This window comes from Camelus dromedarius, chromosome 9, assembly GCF_036321535.1.
Source record: "Camelus dromedarius isolate mCamDro1 chromosome 9, mCamDro1.pat, whole genome shotgun sequence".
Classification (NCBI taxonomy): Eukaryota; Metazoa; Chordata; class Mammalia; order Artiodactyla; family Camelidae; genus Camelus; species Camelus dromedarius.
The window spans coordinates 44,523,346-44,541,808 of NC_087444.1; the positions used below are offsets into that span (position 1 = coordinate 44,523,346).

The window sequence follows — 18,463 nt, forward strand, 5'->3', positions numbered from 1 at the left end:
TGGGACTCAGAAGATGGAAACTATGATCCCATATTCAGTGAACCCTGAGACTCAGAGAGGGGTGGGGGTTGCCCCAAGTCACACGGGTAGAGGACTACCAAGTGTGAGAGTCTTCCTTCCCCTGCCAGCAGCAAGTGGCACCAACATCTCCTTACTTCACTGAGGCCTCCCGGACACGTCGACAGGAGGGGAGAGCGTCCACCAGGCACAGGGCACCTTCCTGAGAGATGTTATTGTGACTCAGACTAGAAAAGAGGTTCAGGGTAGGGGTTGGGCAGCAGCACCTCAAAGGAGCCCTGCTCAGCACCCTTTGCTCCTCCCTTCCAGCTGTCATCTCCGGAGGAGAGTCCTCCATGTCCAAGTGTCCATTCTCCAGGTGGAGACACTGAGGTCCAGAGAAAGGCCAAGGGGATGCTATCCCTACACAGGCAGGTCAGGCACCAGCTTGAGTCCTCGAGAGCTGCCCTCACTGTGCCTGCTGCTGCTCCTGGGGTCTGAGACAGGGCGTTGATGGGGCCAGGCTGGCAGCTCCAGCCCCAAGGGGGTAAGGGATGCCCAGAGCTCAAAGCTCAGTTGCTTAGCAATGGGCTGTATCCTGTCTCTGGTCACCAGTCTCCCATGTCAGTGGGGAGACAGAGTGAGAGTGAGGATGATTTTCTACGGACCCTCCCTGCTGTGGGGACATCTTTAAATCTGTGTCCCGTAGATTTGGTCAGAGGAGTTTCAGGGACAGAATGGACCAAGAGCCAAGACAACTGAGATCCTTCTGCTGGCTGGGGATGAACTGTTGCTCCCTGCCCGGCGTCAACATGGGTCACCAAGCTTTAGTCACAGCTTCCCCTGCTGTGTCTGGTGGGAGCTCTGCTCATGGTGGGCAATGAGGAAAGGAGAAAAATTGACTTGGAGGTCAAGGTAGGAACCATCCCTTCCCCCTACCCAGCCCTTGTCCTCTGGAGTTCTCTAGGGATGCCTCAAAAGAGGCCTGTTAATGCTTTTGGCCCCAGGAAGCCTTCCTCCGTGTTGTCTTTGAGGCTGCTAGTCACTTACTCAAGCAAACCAGAGATGGGCACCTGAGGGAGACATTCCAGGAGGCACCTGAGCCCGTCATCACCCAGCAGGTTTCCTGAGAGGCTGTAAGAGGCAGGAGGAGGTTGTTGATGGTCACATGTGCCTTCTCTTCAGTTACCATCACTGCTACTCTACCCACATAGCACTGTCATCACCCCCTCCGCCACTCTGCACTACTTCTGTCCCAACATCACAGTCCTCCCCGCTGGCGCCATCCCACCCCTACCACTCAGCATCACCATGCCCATCACCACAGCACTGCCATCTCTATCACCACTAGGATTATCACCACCACCCCCCTCAGCAGCACCACAGTTAGCCAGTCCTTATCTTCCCCTTCAACATCTGGTGACCACTCCCAGGACTCGCGTTCCCCCAGCAGGCTTTCAGGAGTCAGAAAAAAACCAACTAGCTTTTACTATGCCCTTGGTCTGCATCCATCGGGAGCCACAATTTTTGAACAAGAGTGAGATAAGGAAGAAGAAAGAGTTTGGAGGATGCATTCACCCCAGAGATTTTGTCTTTAGTTTGGGAATACAATATCAGAAGCTGCACTTGAACTTTCTTATCTCCCTTCATTGCGGCATTCTGTGGTTGTAGCTACAGTTTCAGAAACAGTATCATTAGCATGCCTGGAAATGTCTGATTTTCTTCCTGCATCGCTGAACTCATTTTGCCCCTGCTTATGACACTTTTGAGGCTGTTATTTCCTCTTTTCCTAAGAAACTTTCAAAATTAAAAATCAGTTTGTCTCAGGAAGCCACTTAATCAAGTAACCTTTAAAATAAGAGAAAGTTCCTGCTATAATGGAAGAGCACACCCTGAACTAGCTTCTCCATGGTTGGGGAGTGGGAAGGATAAAAACGGGACAGAGGAGACTTATGGATGTGACTCAGTCAGAGGCATCTTGTCCCCTGTTAGCTGGTCCTGAGAGATGTTGAGCGCGTGCATGCGCGCACATACACACACACACCCTGCCTCCAATGCCACCGAGGCACACGCTGCCGGGCTCTGTTCCCTCCTCCTCCCCAACTTACTCCAGCTGGTGGAGGTCTTCACACTTGCTCAGCAAGCAACACAGCCGCTCCATGTGCTCCTGGCTGAGGCTGCAGCCTGTGAACCTGCTGCAGGAAGGGGCAAAAGCCAGGGCATGGGGTCCTTTTCCTCAGACCAGAGCCCTGATTTCTAATCTAGCCTGCTCTGTACTCCTTGTTTGCCTGTGACAAAGCCCAGCCCTCTCAGTCTGTCCCCTGTTCTAGCCACCCAGGAGGCAGGTCTCCTCATCCCCAGTCCTCACTGGCTGCCTGGGCATGGTTCCAGGGTACTTACCCACAGCACCCGCCTTCCTGCTCCTCTCTAGATCTGAAGTGCAGGGTCGTGTGATTCAGGGACCTAGAGGGGACAGCATCTGGGTCAGCCACCCTTGGCCACAGCCTCAGGAGGCCCCCAGGGGGCAGGCACCCCTCCTCCAGCACCTGAGCCTCTGACTTGGGTCTTACTGCCTCCATTGTAGTCCCTGACATTCAACAGATTCTGGGTACCGCCCTCCCAGGCTAGTTCCAGTTGTCCCAGGGCAACACCCACCTGAGATCCACCTTCTGAACCTGTGGGCACTGGCTGAAGAGGTTGGCCAGCAGGAGGGGGCTCTCTGGGGACAGTCTTGTCTGGCTCAGCCTGAAAAGGAAAGGGGCAGGGCCCTATGTGAGCAAGTGGGAGCCAAACAAGATCAGGGGGCAAGAAACCTGGACAGACTGGAGGGGTAGGAAAAGGATGCAGGGCTGGTGGGTCAGCAAGGTAATAAGGAAGGAGGCAGGGACTCAAGGGGCAAAAACAGGAGCTTGGGGTCAAATGGACTTAGGTTTGAGCCCTAGTTCTGCTTACTGGCTGTGTGTCCTCAGGCAAATCACTTAACCTCTCTGAGCCTCAGTTTCCTTATCTGGAAAACAGGACCACTTATGGTATACCTTCTTCTAAGGTATTGTGAGGATCGAATCATATCATGTTTGCGTGCTGCCTAGCATGATACCCATGCTTGTTATTTTTACAGTTTCTACCCTCAAGCAGGAACTTGATAGGCCAGTCCTTGCTGATGGGGAGTGGGTAGCTTCAGGCCCTTAGAGTTTCTCAAGCTCAGCATAATTCTTTGGTGTTGGGGGTTGTCCTGTAGGACGGTCAGCAGCATTCCAGACCTCTACTCACTGGATGCCAGGAGTAGCACTACTCCTACCTCTTCTGCCATCGTGACAACAAAAATGTCTCCATCGCCAAATGTCCCCTCATGGGCAAAGTCACCCCCAATTGCCAACCACTGCCTTAGGGAAAGTGAGATGCTGCCATTTTGCTCTTGGAGGCATCCTCAGCCCATAAATCCTCCATCAGCTTGTCTTGTTAGTTCCACCCCCAAGATCCACCCTGAGTCTACCTACCTCCCCATCACACACCAATTCCCAGCCCCCATCATCTCTCACCTGGTTGTACAGCCTCCTCCCTGCTCTTATTTTCATGCTTGTCCCGCAATCCCTTTTCTCTACCCAGCAGCCAGACTAAGCTTTTGAAAATACAAATCACTCCTGTGCCTTTCAAGTTTCCTTGGGCAAACCTCAAAATCCTTCCCATGGCTACTTGGAAGGTCCTTTTCTCTACCTCCTCTCCTACAACTCTGCCAGCCACTGTGCTCTGACCACATTGGCCTTCTGGCTGTTTTCTGAGCCTACCAAGCTAAGTCCTGCCTCAGGGCCTCATGCATGCTGTTCCCTCTCCTGGAATGCTCTTCCCTTTTCTTGGGATGCTGTTCCCTGCTTTTCATAAGGCTGGTTCCTGTTCCTTCTTCTGGTTGCACCCCAGTGTCCCTCCTCAGAGGTGTTCCCTGACCACTCCCACCATTATCTAAATCACTTCCCCAGTCACTCTTTACTGCTTTATCCAGAAAAATACCTTACCACTGTCTGAATTCATCTCATTTGCTTCCACTTTGCTTATTGTCCAGCTCCCTCTACTACAAAGTAAGCTCCAAGAAGATAAGAACCTGGTCTATGTTTCCCTCTCTGCTGTGTTTGCAGCACCCCAAGCAGTGCCTGGTCCACAGCAGTGCACAAACACTAGGGACTGAGTAATACAAAACTTAAGCACTGGTGAGGGTCAGGCTGGCCACCTCATTCCAAAGACAGATGACAAGTTGGGAGCTGGTGCTGTGTGATGCTGGGCATAGAGAAATCCCTCTCTGGTCTGAGGTTTCCCAACCACTGATTTTAACCTGCCAACTTCTGTGTCCAGAAGAGCCCTTCCTGATCCATTCTTTCCTGGCAGGGTAGGACCACAGTGGATGTTGTAGTCTGACATGGGCTCTGCCACACGACCACCTCTGGAATGTCACACATCCCCTCCTTCCCTCCCTGACAGGACTCAGGAGTAAGCAAGACCCTAGATGCGATATGAGCCTCCTCAGGTGTCCCAGAGATCCTTAGCATGAGTACTATGTTGCTGCTATTAATGGTGAGATTTAATTTCCTGTTGTATTTTTCCATCTCAGCTGCAGCTGCTTTTACCCCTTGCAAGAAAAATATTTAAAGTAAATCCTTTTTAAATTCTAACCAGTCTGAGCTGAAATTAGAAAAGAGTTTTAAATACTTTGGGGGATGCTGTTTAAATTCCCCATTTACAGTTAGATGGTGACCTTTAAAAACGGGTGTGTGATACAGACATGACCTACAACTGTAAAGTCTCTTTTGAGGAGTAGGTGACCTTTCTGTGGCTGGGGAGAAGTATGATGGCCCATTTGTCACAGGCATTCCATTCTTCAAGGTGCTTTTAAAGCAACTGTCTTGTTTGAACCCCAACCTTGCGAGAGGGGTTGGAGAATATTAGTCCCATTTGTCAGATGAAGAAACTGAGGCTTTGAAGGGTCAGATAATTCCCCCAAGGTTGATAAAATATTAGGGAAGAGCTGGAAGTAGACTCAAGTTCCCGGATGCGCCAGATAAAATGATGGAACAGCCCAAGAGAAGGAGACAGCTTTGCAATGCCAGAGCCTCAGCCCTGCACAGGGAAATGGGGAAACCAGTCTTACTGCAGCAGGCTTAGCTGGGGGAGTTGGGGTAGGTGGTGCAGCAGGGTCTCCAGGCTCTGGTCACTCAGGACATTGCAGGACAATCTGTGAAACAAAATGTCTGAATGAGGTGGGGAAGCCTTGGAAAAAGCTAGGAGTGTGGCTTCACAGCCAGAGCCTTCTGGAGATGGGTCCTAAACCAGGGTTTCCCCAAACACTCCCTCTGAACACTGGGTCCTTGAGTTATCATTGAGACAGAAGGAACAGGAAGCTCATATATGTTTGAAAAATGGTGGGTTAGGCCACATTCGTTTTCTTCGCTGCAGGACTTCTCAGAGCCTTTAACCTGCCCTGGTACATTGTGAATTTCTAAGAGGCTACAGTAGACATTTTTCTTCCCCAGAAGACATGAACTAGCAGGACTATTATTTTGAGGGCCATGAAGACTAGTGATGGGTAGAACATGCTTGTGAAGAGAATGCCACCTTAACCCAAAGGAATGAACATAATAGTGGAAATTCAGGCACATAACAGGTCAGCAAAGGAGAAATGCAGGATAGCTGGGGTCTCTGATTGTCCATCAAAACCAGACGAACCAGCTGATCACTTGTCCAGATAATTCGTCAGAAGCCAGTCCACTTAGAAGAAACTCCTGCTACCCATGCTTTGGTCTCTATTCCGGCCAGAGGACCGGAGCAACCGGAGTCTCTGTGCACTCTGGGATTTCCACACAGCTCCCCCTGGAAGTCTGAGCCACTTTCTGACCCCCAGAGGCCAGGTTTGGACTGTATTTTCCTTCCACCTTCTCCCTCTTTTCTCTTGGCTGCCCCTTCTTTTCTCTGTCCCTGTCCCTTTGCCCCCTGCAGGCTGCCCTTTCACCTCTGGGGCTTCCATGAGCCTGGCCCACCTCCACTGCATTATTGTCCGGCTGGAGGGGGACTCACTTCACTTTGTGAGGGGAACAGTAGGAGGGGCATCCCATGGTTCTGGAGCTGGAAGCCAGGAGCCTCTGTCAAGGCCCAGGCTGTCAGCTCAGTTCTATCCCCTCTGTCCTGGGACTGGGCCTGGGACTTCAAGCACAAGCAGAACAGGGGCCTTTTTCAGGGGTGGTCTGACCACAAACACCAGTGGCTTTCTACCGGTCCCCAAAAAAACACAGTGCTATGGTCTCTAGTTGGGTCAATATGGGGTTTACACACTATTTTTGTTGTTGTTGTTATTTGTTTTGTTTTGTCTTTAAGCAATAGAACCTTTACCCATTACAACATCCCACATGGAAAGCCAAAATGTACACAGGCAAAGTGGCAGGGCAAGGGTGGAATTTGGGGAGGGGGACAGGGACCCTCCACCTTCCCTGGCCTCCCCAGTAGAATCCCAGGACACAGCTGGACAATTGCCAGACTCCTGCATTAAGCATCTAGATAACAGTACTCCGGCATGGGGTCCCAGCACTACAGCTGGCAAAGTGCATTCATACTCATCCCACTTGCTCCAACCTCAGTGGAGAGAGGGGGGCCCTTAGACCCCTACCTGTCCTCCAAACACCCAGCACCACCTGCGAGCAGTTTCCACACAACCCCCCAGAGTGGATGGTGGGCCTCAGCAAGCAGTGCCCGTATCCAGGTTATCTTTGTGTCCAACGGAGCCCAGTGCCTCGTATACAATAGGTGCTTAACAGTTGAGGAGTGGAAGAGTACTTTTTGCAGCACTGGCTGCTGTGCTACCAAAAAACTTGGAAGCAGCCTGGATGTCCATCTAGACCCTAGAGCGGGGCGATTAAGTAACTTGTGGCACATCAGAACTATGGACGGACTAATGTTAAATGCACGGACATACAAATGTTGTGTAAATAACACATAAGAGACATTTAGGGACAATGGCTATTTGATTATTTTAGTGTGTCATAGAATAATGTTAATATTTTATGTTTGATAATCATTTTGCGGTTATATTAAAAAATAAAGAGGTGGGGAGGGTATAGCTCAAGTGGTAGAGCACATGCCCAGAATGCTCAAGGTCCTGGGTTCAATACCCCATACTGCCATTAAATAAAATAATTAAATAAATAGACCTAATTACCTCCCCCTTACCAAAAAAAAAAACTTAAAAAAAAAGAGTATTTCTCTTTCAGCTGTGCGTACTGAAATATCTAAAGATGAAATTACAAGGTATCTGGGAATTGATTCAAAACAATGTGTGTGTGTGCGCACACTAGGGCTGTGAGGTGGTAACTGTTGAGGTAGGTAGAGGGGAACCAAAGATCTATCATTCCATTTTCTCTGCTTTTATATATGCTTGAATGTCTCCATATTAAAAGTGTTTTTTAAGTCAAAAAGCAACTTTATGATGGGGAATCTGACAAATACGATCTTGACCAAGTGATCAAGGTCACCGTCACTAGTGATAAGTCACGTCCACACACACACTCCTGAGATGGGATGAGAAGGGCACTTCACCTCTGGGGTGTTCTTTCCCCAAAACCCATCACTCCAGTTTAACCATGAGAAAAATATCAGACAAATCCAAATTGAGGGACATTTTAGAAAATATCTGACCAGTAGTCTTCAAAACTGTCAAGGTCATGAACACCAAAGAAAATTACAACATACATATATGTATAACTGAATCAGAAACTAACACAACATTGGACTTCAATTTTTTAAATTACTTAAAAAAACCCTCCCTCTGTGTCCATATGTGTTTGAACGTGGAGAGAGGCAGGGAAGGACACACACCAGACAGTCAACATGGATAATGAGCTTGTTGCAAGGGCCAGAAGGGCATTTGACATGGGAACCAGAAAGCAAGCAAAAAGACTGTAGCAAAACGGAAAAACACATAATGGTGTGAAGTAAAGTGAAACTGCAGAATGCAGCTGGCCTGTGACTTCGAAGAGGAAAAAACTGAATATGCAAAAGAAGAAGGCCATTGGGACAAATGACAACACTAAGCTGATGAGGGAAGAGGTTATTTAGGTGAGGCAGGTTTGTCTTGGATTTCTCTGCTTTAAGATAATTATTACAATAAAATTACAACAATGATGATGGAAGGAAAGGCTGACCGTCCACTTTGCAGATGATAAAGCCAAGGCCCAAAGAGTGAAAGCCATTTGCCCAAAGTCACCCAGCTTGTAAGTGGCTGAGCCAGGATGCCAGATTCTAAGCCCAGTCTCTGGTCAGAGGCCCAGCTGTTCTGGAGTGAGCTGGTAACCCGGGGTTTGGGGGATGCCCTGAGAGGGGCCTTCAGAGCGATAGGCTCCAGCCACAGAGGCAGGCCCAGGTAGTGCCAGGGCGGCTCCAGGGCTGAAAGAGGCAGACTGGGGCTCCCAGGTGCCCTGAGTTGAGAGGACGGGGAAGACAAGTCCGGGCCTGGCACAGGCCTGGGTCCTCAGGGGGAGGGGTGAGATGCCTGAAGCTGAGGCCATTGGAAGACAACCAGTCTTCCACAATGGGTCAGGCAACTCCCATGGGGAGGGCTTCGGGACCAGGTAGGAAGCGACCAGGGAGGACTCATGTGGCCTCTAACCCCCAGCCCAGGTCACTGAGCAGGTGCCCACATTGTGCCTTTGGGACTGTGTCCTCCTTACTTACTCGACTTTCAGAGGCCCTGGGCACTTCTCTAGAGTCTCACAGAGGCAGGAGAGGCTCAGGGGCTCCAGCTGACATTCCTTAAGGCTGAAAAGGGGCAATAGGCAGGGCAAGTGGGTCAGAGAGGGCTCAGGGCCCAATGACCCTCCTCCCCAAACTGCAGGCCCCTTCCCCAGGGGGCATGCTCTCCACCCCGTACAGCCTTGGGTCCCCCGACTTTGACAGTGTCAGGAAAGGCCCCCTGGGTGCCCAACTGCCCTGATCCAGCCCCAAGTCTTTCCCACTACCCCTGCCCGCATCCAGGCCACCACTGTCACTCACCTGGGCCACTTTAACACCCCCAGTTTCCCTCTCTTGCCTCCCTGAAGTCCTCCAGTGTTTTATCTTTAACTGTATCTTTAATCTGACCAGCCTCTCCTGTGCGCAAAACCCTCTGTGGCTCCCCACTATCCTTAGGCTAAAAGTGAAACGCCTCTTCTTCAGCTTCACTCACCTCCATTCTCCCTGTATAAGCTCTGGTCACAGGGAAATACTTCCCAAGGGCCAAATTTTCACTCCTTCGGTCCTTTGCATGAGTTGTCCTACCTGTCTGGGACACTGCCTGCCCCGCCACCAATAACCCTGTTCAGGCTCCAGCTAAGGTGTCTCTCTTCTCAGGTGAGGAAATTAAGCCCTGGAGAGGGGAGGAGCCCAGCCAGGGTCTCATAGCCCCTCATGGCAGAGCTGGGGAGTCTTCAGAGGGAATAATGCAGGATCTTTTCTCTACGGAGAATGCTAGAGCCAACAGCCCCACCTCCTGCCCTCATACTCGCCCCTCTTTCTTTCCTCCGTCTCTCAAACTCTTTCCGCTCTCCCTGTCCCCAGCCCTAACCCTCAGGCTCTCCTCACTCCGTCACCCTTCACCCCACTGTGGTTACTCCCAAACAAGAAGCGGGTAAGACCATACCAGAAGCTCCTGGAGATGTGGCGCTGACCAAACCCCAAGAACTGGGCTCCAGCCTGGAACTCTGGCAAAGATCCACCAGCCAAAAGATCCCTAGGAGTAGGGGAATCATTTTGAGAAGAAAGTTCAAAGCATCCACAATGGAATACTAGACTCATTGTCAGGACCGAAGTGGTGCTCCAGCCAACCAAGCCCCTCCCTGTACAGACAGAGCAACTGAGGCCCAGGGAAGGGAAGCCAGAGTGAGGATGCCAGCAGCTTACACCTGTCCAGGTGGGCGGCACCTAACCAGGTCAGGGGGAGCTAGGCCAGAGCCCTCCTCTCTCTAACCATGGCTGGGTATTCACATGACCCCATCTCCCTGTGCCTCAATTCTTTCGATTTCAAGATCCCAGAGAGTCCCCAGAAATGGAGACCCTAGCTCGGGAAGCAAGACCACTCTGCCTTGGGCCACCCCTGGCTTCAGGAATCCCACCTGCTATGGCAATGCTTTTCCTTGAGACGTTAGCTGGAAATGCACTCTGCCCAGCTGGCCCCACATTAGAGCCCTTGGGTTTGCCAACCTCCCCGGTGAGACCGGGATGCCAGGCTCCACTAGGGGGCAGCCGGGAGCATCTGTGGAGAACTAACTACTGTTCACTTTACCACAAAAGATATGGAAACTTTTTCAGAGCACCAACGGTTCTTGGCTTCTCAAATGTGATACTTGGAGTATGAAAGGGCAGTGACTCATACGGAATCATGGGTCTGCCAAGGTCTGCAAAAGTCCCCAGAGACGAAAACACAGCTGCTCCCCTCCACCCTCCATCTGCTAGCACCTGTTCTGCTATAGCACCACCCATGGGCCCCGCCCATGCTCCCTCCCGTGTGCATTGCCTTTTTCTAAAATTTAAGGCAGCTGATTATTGCAAATTTGTATGGAGGAGGGGGTTATAGAAGAGAGGAATTCCAGCATGCCAGACCTAGGTGGGTTACTCTAGGGCTAACAGTGGTCAGCGTGGGTCTGAGGGTTGAGGTACGTATAGGAAATGGGGAACCAGAGAGGGAAAGGGGGAGCCCCCCTCCATCTGAGGGGCTTTCCCTCCTTACCTGCCTCTTCTGTCACCTCTCAGGATGACACGTTGGCTCTCAAAGCTGCAGGCAGAGAGGAGGCAGCAGTCTGAGAAAGGGCCAAAGTCCCAGGCAGCAGCAAGAGACCAGACAGGCTGGGTCAGGGAAGGCTTGGATGGTGGCCCATCTTCTCAGCAGACAGGACAATAAATATATTAAGCAACCAAACATTTCTTAAGGCACATACAAAACATACCACTGATACGGTCTCCTTTGATTCTCACAATAAAATTGTGAGGTAAGGAAGTGTTCTTATCCCCATTTTATGGATGAGGAAACTGAGGTATGGAGAGGCTCAGTGACCTGCTCAGAACCACACAGCAGGTAAGTGGTGAGCCTGAATTTGAACCGGGGCTGTCTGTTGCCATATTATCCACTCTTGGAAGTGGGAGGGGAGGAATGGGCTAACTTCACCTGAAACAATGGATGATTTGCATTACATGGCCCCAGGGTGGCTTGGGAGCCTTCCGGTCTACATTTTCGTCAGCTCCAAAGACCCCACAATTCAGGTGGGTCCCTGAACACTCAATGGCCATCAGGGAGCTCCTAGTTTTCTTAAAAGTCTACCAGGACAATCCAGAGAGTAAGTACCGGAGAGTCGATGAATCTTGTCCTGTGATGAATTTGGAGAAATATGAGTATCCCTGGAGCTATATTTCACTCATTCATCTATTCATTCATTCCACAGACACACATCACATGTTTGTTGGACTCGGTGTCACAACAGGGCCCTGAGGATGCTACATCGTGAAGGGGACAGATGCAGGGCAGGGCAGGGACCCAGGGGCATTCTCACCTGAAGTCCATGTGCAGAACCCACTGCAGAGTAGAGAAGCACTGGGTCAAACTGAATACAGCATCCAGGGACAAACCATTCTCACTGAGGCTGGAGAACCAGAGGGATGATGCTGACGGAGGTCACTCAGGACTCACAAACACCCTCTTTGTGGTCAGAGCACAGGGTGGGAGAGGGCTGTCCCTCTCTGTTCCAGCCAATGGAACATGCTGAACCCCGGATGGTCAGAGAGTGCCTCTACCAACTCCCCATTGTACAGATGGGCAAACTGATGCCCAGAGAGCAGCAAGTTCTTGCCCAAGATTATGAGACACCTTGGTGACAGAGCTGAGATTAGAACTCACTGGTTCCCCTTAGCCAAAACCACAGCCACACCCTCTAGAGTTTGTGTGTTAACTGGTTGGGAACCAGGAGCTCAGAGAGGTGTTGCAATTTGCCTAAGGTCACACTGGGAACCTAGGACTTGTGACCAGGTTCCTGTGACCAGGGAGCCTCTCACTTGGGCCCAGAAGAGTTAGGGAAGAGAAGGGGGAATGTGAGCCAGGAAACACAGGGTACTTCAAGGGCCCAGGAACTCTGGATGGCTGCAGGTAAAGTTGGGGGGTTCCTGGCCTCCTTCCAGGCCTTCCCTCCCAATACTGAATATCTCCCCACTCCCCACCGGTGCTCAGGGCTCTTTAGCTGTCCTGGGCACCCTGCTTAAGTGTCTTCTCTGGTCCAAACCCTCCCTGCCTACCTGGCCAGGGCACCATCAAACAGCCCCTCCCTGCACCCCAGGGCCAGAACGGCTGCCAGCCATTATGTTAAACAGGTCATCCCTTCCACCCGTGCCTGCGCTGCCCCAAGTGGCCTGGGCCTCCGAGAGATCCTGCGCAGAGACAGGGAGACAGGTTTGAGAAGCGAAAGCTTAAATCAGAAGCTGGATCAGTGAGTCACAGCCCAGTCTGTATTTTAATGAAAATCACAGTAGTACTGACCCTGTCCTGAGCACTTGCCATGTGTCAGGGACTGGACTGGGTGGCAGGCATGCATTTTTCTGACTTAATCTTTATGATAACCCCAGGAGGGAGTGAGATAGGACACAGAACACTCCCCTCACCCCTTCTCCATCACCCCCTTTCCACATGCATCCCCTCATTCTGATGAGGACAAAGCTCAGAGGCTTTTCCCAGATGGCTACTCACTTCAAGGACTGCAGAGCGCCCAGCCCTGGGAGCAGCTGAGCCAGCAGGGCCACACCTTCGTCCCCCAGAGCATTGCCTGATAAACTGGGAAGGACGGGGGGGGGGGAACAGATTAGCAGAGGGTCGGGGTGGAGATGGGCAGGAGTTTGCCTCTGTCACTCAGCCACCCATTTCCTCCTGAAACGGACACTTTGGCCTTGGGCTGCTAGGCTGATCTCAGCACATGGCACTGGGTCAGCTGAGGTCTCCTCTAGGGTTCTTACCCTAAGGTTTGTGACCCGTGAGGGGTCAGGGTTGGGTTTCAGAGGATGTCAAATGTGGGGTATGTGTGTTTTAGGGGGAAGAGTCACAACTTTCCCCGGGTTCTCTAAGGGGCTCCTGATTGCAGCAGGGAAAGAACTGATGATTTAAATCTTAAAAAAACAAAACAAAATGTAACACACTAACACCTACCAACAGATCGGCCCCACCCACCCATCTTCCAACCACAGCCCACTCACTCGATGTCACGGGGGAGGCAGCTTCCTCTCAGGGCCTTGCAGAGCTGCTCTAGGTGCTGGGTTTGCAAGCCACAGTGTGTCAGCCTGCAGAAGGCAGAACCACAGCCCTGCAGTGCCTGCCCCGCTGATGGGGGTGGGGGAGTGGCCACCACCCTTAGACACACAGGCAAAGAGACTTGGGGACGGGGGACTGGGATGCATCTGGCATCCAGACAGACAAAGAGGGACCAATACACACTGCAGGCATAAAATGTCACACAGGAAGAGAAGAGCCAGAGAGGGTCAGAGATGCAGAGAGAGAGAGACCAAGATGGAGAAACACAAAGATGAGAGAGAGAGAGAAGGTGACAGAGACAGAGACAGAGACTGAGAGAGACTGAGAGACAGTGCCCAAAGAGGACAGACAGACAGGGAGGGGGATTCAGATGGACACAGAATCAGAGAGAAGGCTGGAAGAGTTGTGATGGGAATCCTGCAGGGGCTGAGCTGAGCCCCCAGGCCTAAGCTCCAGGATCAGGAAGGAAGGGGCCGAGTTCTTCCCCATTCTCTCCATCCAGAGTTCCCACAATCCCTCAGGTACAATTCCAGCTAAGGGGAGTGGGGACTCTGGGCAGGGAAGGTGACTAGGGGGCTGCCTCGTGAGCCCCCTAAGGGGAGGGCTGGGCAGGGAAGATGGGAGGTGGGAAAACCAGGCCATGACTCCTGGATATAGCAGCTTATATCCTCTGGGGAGTATCTGGGGCTGGGGGCCCGGGGACAGGCTGTGTGCCCAGGAAGGGAGGAGGCTGGAACCACAGCTGGGGCCTGCAGGCCATCATTGTACCTGATCCTTGGGAAGCGCAGGGGTGGCTCGGGGGGCATCTGGAGCATAATACTGTCAGGAAATGCAGCCCTGGAGGGACACACACCAAGGCCAGGCTGAGCAAACACCTCTCTACTGGCTCAAACTCCATCTTCAGCCATCCTTCCCACCATTTAATCTCTATATGAGACCTGGGGACAGTCAGACCTTGGCTCCAACTGGGCCCTGGGAAGAGAACTACTTCCTGGCTGTATGACCTGGGACAAATCACTTAGCCTCTTACTGGGAGAACATATGTGAATTGCCTTAGTTGGCTGCTCATTGCACAGTAAATGCTCAATTAACCTTGGCTGTTAGTATCATTAATATCATCATCACCAGTGCCCTCACAGATGTCAGCCTCAGTTCCAAGCAAACCTTTAAAAGCTCAGACCCTACAGAAGAGATTATAGGTGAACACTGAGGAGCAAAGAGCGGAGTCTCTGCCCATGTGCTGCGCTGAGGCAATCCAGGATGGAATCCTGGAGGAGGTACTCTCTAAAGGGGTCCTGTGCCAAAGGGAGCCAGAAGTTCTGGCCAAAATCAGAGCTACAAGCCAGGCGATCCTCTGGGTTTAGGCTGAAGGGCCCCAGTCTCCCTCATATAGCTCTCTGCTACCCCACCCTTGACCCTGTGTGCCGTCTGCACCAGGCATCCCAGGGTTCTCTTCAGGGAATGCTTGGGAAACAGGGAGGTGATCTGTCCTTTGACCCTCCCTTTTAGGGCTGCATCCCCAGCCAAGGCTGCTGGCTTCCCGTGCCTTCGTGAACTTGTCAAGGTCCCCCAGCAGTTGTGTTGGACTGTCCAGCTGTGGAGGTCAAAGAGGGGATGGTTCTGGCCAAGGGATGGGCTGGGATGGCAATGGGGTCCTACCTCTCCCGGATCGCCTCCTGCTCCTCTGGCTCTGGGGCAAATGTGAGGACCACAGTTTTGTGCAGCAGGCTGCAGAGAGAAGGAGGAGGGAGGAGGCTTATGGGGGTCCTTGCTGCTGTGTGTCATTTTTTAGCTTGGCCTCCAGGGACCTCCAAGGTGCCATCCCCCTGCCTCTAGCTATAGCACTTCCTCTGACTTTGCCCCAACTTCCTCTGAGCTTCTTGGGGGCCTGAAGTCTTTCTACAGCAGAAATTTCACACACATATCAGCCCTCATTTCCTGGAAAGTCTTTGAAAGAAAATATCAGTTCTGCCTTCTCCCTGGTTTGCCTCAGGCTGAAACCCTCTTCTCTCCTTCCTGTTTGTCATGTACCAGGGGTACCCTCAGCTGAGGGTGCTCATCCCAGGCTGGTGAGGTCATTGCCAGGGCAGGAAGGCAATGAGAGTCCACATGAGGCTGTAACTGGCAGCTGGAGCATCCTAACATTGCCTTTCAAATCAAAAGTTATATAGTCCCCATTACAAAAGTCATACTTCTTCCTTGTGGAGAACTTAGAAAATATAGTAAAGTAAGAAGAAAATAAAGAAAAATCACCCACAATCTCTTCCACATATCCATTACCACTGATAACATTTGGAGTGGGTCTTTCAAGTCTTTTGTTTTCTTAATGCAGTTAATTTTCTTTCTTAAAAAATGGGATTACAATAATAGTTTCCCTTTTAAAAATTGATATTGCAAAGGACAGATGAAACAAGGGTTACAGAATGGTTGTTAATTATTGGTGGGAACTGGGGAGTTCATTGTACCATTCTCCCTACCTTTGAGTATGATTGAAAAGTTTTATTATAAAAATGATGAATTAAAATTTTTATGTTTACTTAATATGCCACAGTCATCCCTTCACACTAAAGCTGCAGCCTTATCATAGTTCTGTCAAGTTCTTCTCTCTGGTAGTTAAATTAGTTTAATATGTCTAATATCCTATTGTTAAACATTTACGTTATTTTCATTTTTCCTATCATAACCAATACCGCAGCTGAATGTGTCTGCACAATCACTAAAGATGACTCCTTTACATAAATTCCTAGAAGTGAATGGAGTGTCATTTGGAATGCCCTAGGGACATTTAGTGAATCATTATAAAGGTCCCCCTTTCCTCCTTTGAGGGGTGTTTAAAACCCTATTCAGTTGAGAGCCCCTATGGGTGGGGACTGGGTCAACATTAATTAACACCTTTCCTCAGCTCCCCAGACTTACAGAAATAAGGTTGGACCCTTTCTTAGGTCGGGTTCCCTTTGAAAGAGTCACTTGGTCACTTGTGTACATGATGTACCGAAGGCCTGCTCTCTGGAGTAACCAGTAAGGGACTGAGGGAAGTAGAACAGACCAGGTCCTCAGCCTGACCCCACAGGGCACCCTGGAGCATGACTAGCACCACAAGTTTGTCCCACCTGAGGCAAGAGGGTCAGAGAGTTATACCTCTGCCTATGTTAGTGGCCCCACCTGGATGGGGGGCAATCAGGAGAGGTGTAACCTCCCAGGCATCACTTATCAGCCCAGGGCATTTCTTCAGAGGAGGGATAAGCTGTGAGCAGCCAACACCTGCAGCATCTGGAGCAGGTGCACCTGGTGCCAAAGGGGCCTGGGAGGGCACTAAAGGCATCCGCTACAGGTCCCAAAGACCTGGGGCCAGAAAGAATTCCAAGGGTTCGGAGAGAATGATAGGAGAGCCAGGAGCTCCGGCTGGAAGTGGGAGTGGGTGATGGTGGTCCACTGGGAGTTCCTACCTGATGTGTAGTTCTGCCAGGGTCTGGCACGTGCTCACTGCACTGAGCACACAGTGCACCCTGGCTGCAGAAAGCCCATTGTCGCTGAGGCTGTGGAGAGGAGGTGAGAGGCCACCATCAGCAGGTGGCTGAAGTCCTCAGCCCCAGACAGCTCCAGCCCTCTCCTCCTGGCCTCAGCAGCTGGCTGGCTGTCACTCCTGGAATGTCCTGGATCCTTAATCAGGGGATTTCAAAGGATTCTGACCCACGTGGATGAGCCAATAGGCATATGACTCCCTGTCCCACACGGTGACTAAAGCTATCCAGCTGGAGCAGTGAGAACTGACTCACCATTTTTGCCTCTCTGATCCTCAGCTTTCTGGACTGATGATAAAATAACCACCATTTTTAATCCCATTTTACCAATGGGTAAGCTGAGGCCAAAAGACATTGAGTTACTTTCCCAGGGTCACAAAACTACTCAGTTGACAGAGCCAGAATTTAAATCCAAAGCCAAGGCTCTAAACCACTATTAACACAATCTCCACACTCCCTCACCCCAACTCACATTTGATGCTAAGACCCCAACACATCCCACTCAAACTCCAGCACACCATGTAAGACCACAGCACACCTAATAGCCACACTTTCTTTCCATCCCACCACCCCAACAAGCCACTCCTTCACCCCAAAACCATGTCCCCACCCTAACATGCCACTTCCCACTCCAACATCCCAACCAAACACCCCAGCACCCATCCACCCAATACCCTAATGCAACACTGCACCCCACCCCACCCTGGGGTTGTTATCAGGACAAGCTGGAACACAAGTTACTGATGTCTGGTGAACATGTTCTACGTGTGCAAGGGGTTTTAATAACTGGAACTAAGTGGCTCATGCCAAAGGTAATGGTTATAACCACTCCAGCTGGAGTTGGGAGAAATTAGTGGTGGTCAGTGGAACAGCACTATTTCTGGATGACTTTGAGCCAGAACTATGGTTCTCCTGGGCCCTCCCTGGTACCCAGCAGTTGGGTGGGCAACTCACTCCAGCTTCCTGGTGATGTGCAGCTGGGATGCAGCCTCCACCATCAGTTGACAGCCTTCATCTTCCAGCTGGTTCCCTGAGAGACTGAGATAGAGAGGTGTGATGTCCTGTGTTGCTAGGGTGGGGTTCCCTCTCAACTCCCAGCATTCACACAGTCCCTCATTGACTTTAGTCAAAGCATCATGCCAATAAATGAACCTTAATTATAACAAACGTTGAAAGATTAGGTATTACATGCCTGGCACTGTCCTGGGTGCTTTTACAATTATTGGATATTGAATCCTCATAACAATCCTATGAAGTAGGCACTATTATTATCCTCATTTTACTGATAAGTAAACCGAGGTACAGAGTGGTTAAAACACTTGCTCAAAGTTGGACCTGGGATTTAAACTCAGCCAGCCTGACTTCAAGGCCCCATCCTCAACTGTTTCTTTTTCTTTTTTTTTTAAAACATATTTTTACTGAAGTACAGTCAGTTTACTTATGCTACAACCTACATAACTGCTCCTTGTGATGAGCTCCATGCTTACAGGGGCATCTGATCTAGTCTGGAGACCAGGGAAGGCTTCTATGATATTTGAGTTACTTGCTAAAAATACTAGGAGTTCAATAGGTAAGAGATGGGAGAGAGATGGGGGAAGGGTGCTCCTTGTAGTAGGAACAGCACAAAGGCCCTGGGGCATAGCACATTTGAGGA

At 50.8% G+C, this 18,463-nt stretch overlaps 1 protein-coding gene across 13 annotated transcripts in view; it reads right to left on the bottom strand.

Annotated features, from left to right (window-relative positions):
* Positions 1 to 18,463, bottom strand: part of NLRC5 (NLR family CARD domain containing 5) — an 80,733-nt gene that overhangs the window by 19,035 nt on the left and 43,235 nt on the right. For 10 of the 13 annotated variants that reach the window (XR_010382297.1, XM_010996084.3, XM_064489151.1 and 7 more), the window contains 16 exons: positions 17,764 to 17,847; positions 16,735 to 16,824; positions 14,948 to 15,016; positions 14,057 to 14,125; positions 13,234 to 13,317; positions 12,734 to 12,817; positions 11,550 to 11,639; positions 10,733 to 10,777; positions 9,647 to 9,736; positions 8,704 to 8,787; positions 5,135 to 5,218; positions 2,653 to 2,742; positions 2,398 to 2,460; positions 2,106 to 2,192; positions 1,048 to 1,131; positions 156 to 245 (listed from right to left, as the gene is read on the bottom strand). Coding sequence is in view for 11 of the 13 variants with exons in the window: in XM_010996084.3 (XP_010994386.3) it covers positions 156 to 245; positions 1,048 to 1,131; positions 2,106 to 2,192; positions 2,398 to 2,460; positions 2,653 to 2,742; positions 5,135 to 5,218; positions 8,704 to 8,787; positions 9,647 to 9,736; positions 10,733 to 10,777; positions 11,550 to 11,639; positions 12,734 to 12,817; positions 13,234 to 13,317; positions 14,057 to 14,125; positions 14,948 to 15,016; positions 16,735 to 16,824; positions 17,764 to 17,847 (1,287 nt within the window). In the remaining 2 variants the exon portion in view is untranslated. The remainder of the gene's footprint in view (positions 1 to 155; positions 246 to 1,047; positions 1,132 to 2,105; positions 2,193 to 2,397; positions 2,461 to 2,652; positions 2,743 to 5,134; positions 5,219 to 8,703; positions 8,788 to 9,646; positions 9,737 to 10,732; positions 10,778 to 11,549; positions 11,640 to 12,733; positions 12,818 to 13,233; positions 13,318 to 14,056; positions 14,126 to 14,947; positions 15,017 to 16,734; positions 16,825 to 17,763; positions 17,848 to 18,463) is intronic. The other 3 variants (XR_010382298.1, XM_010996085.3, XM_031458396.2) reach the window with 3 other exon arrangements.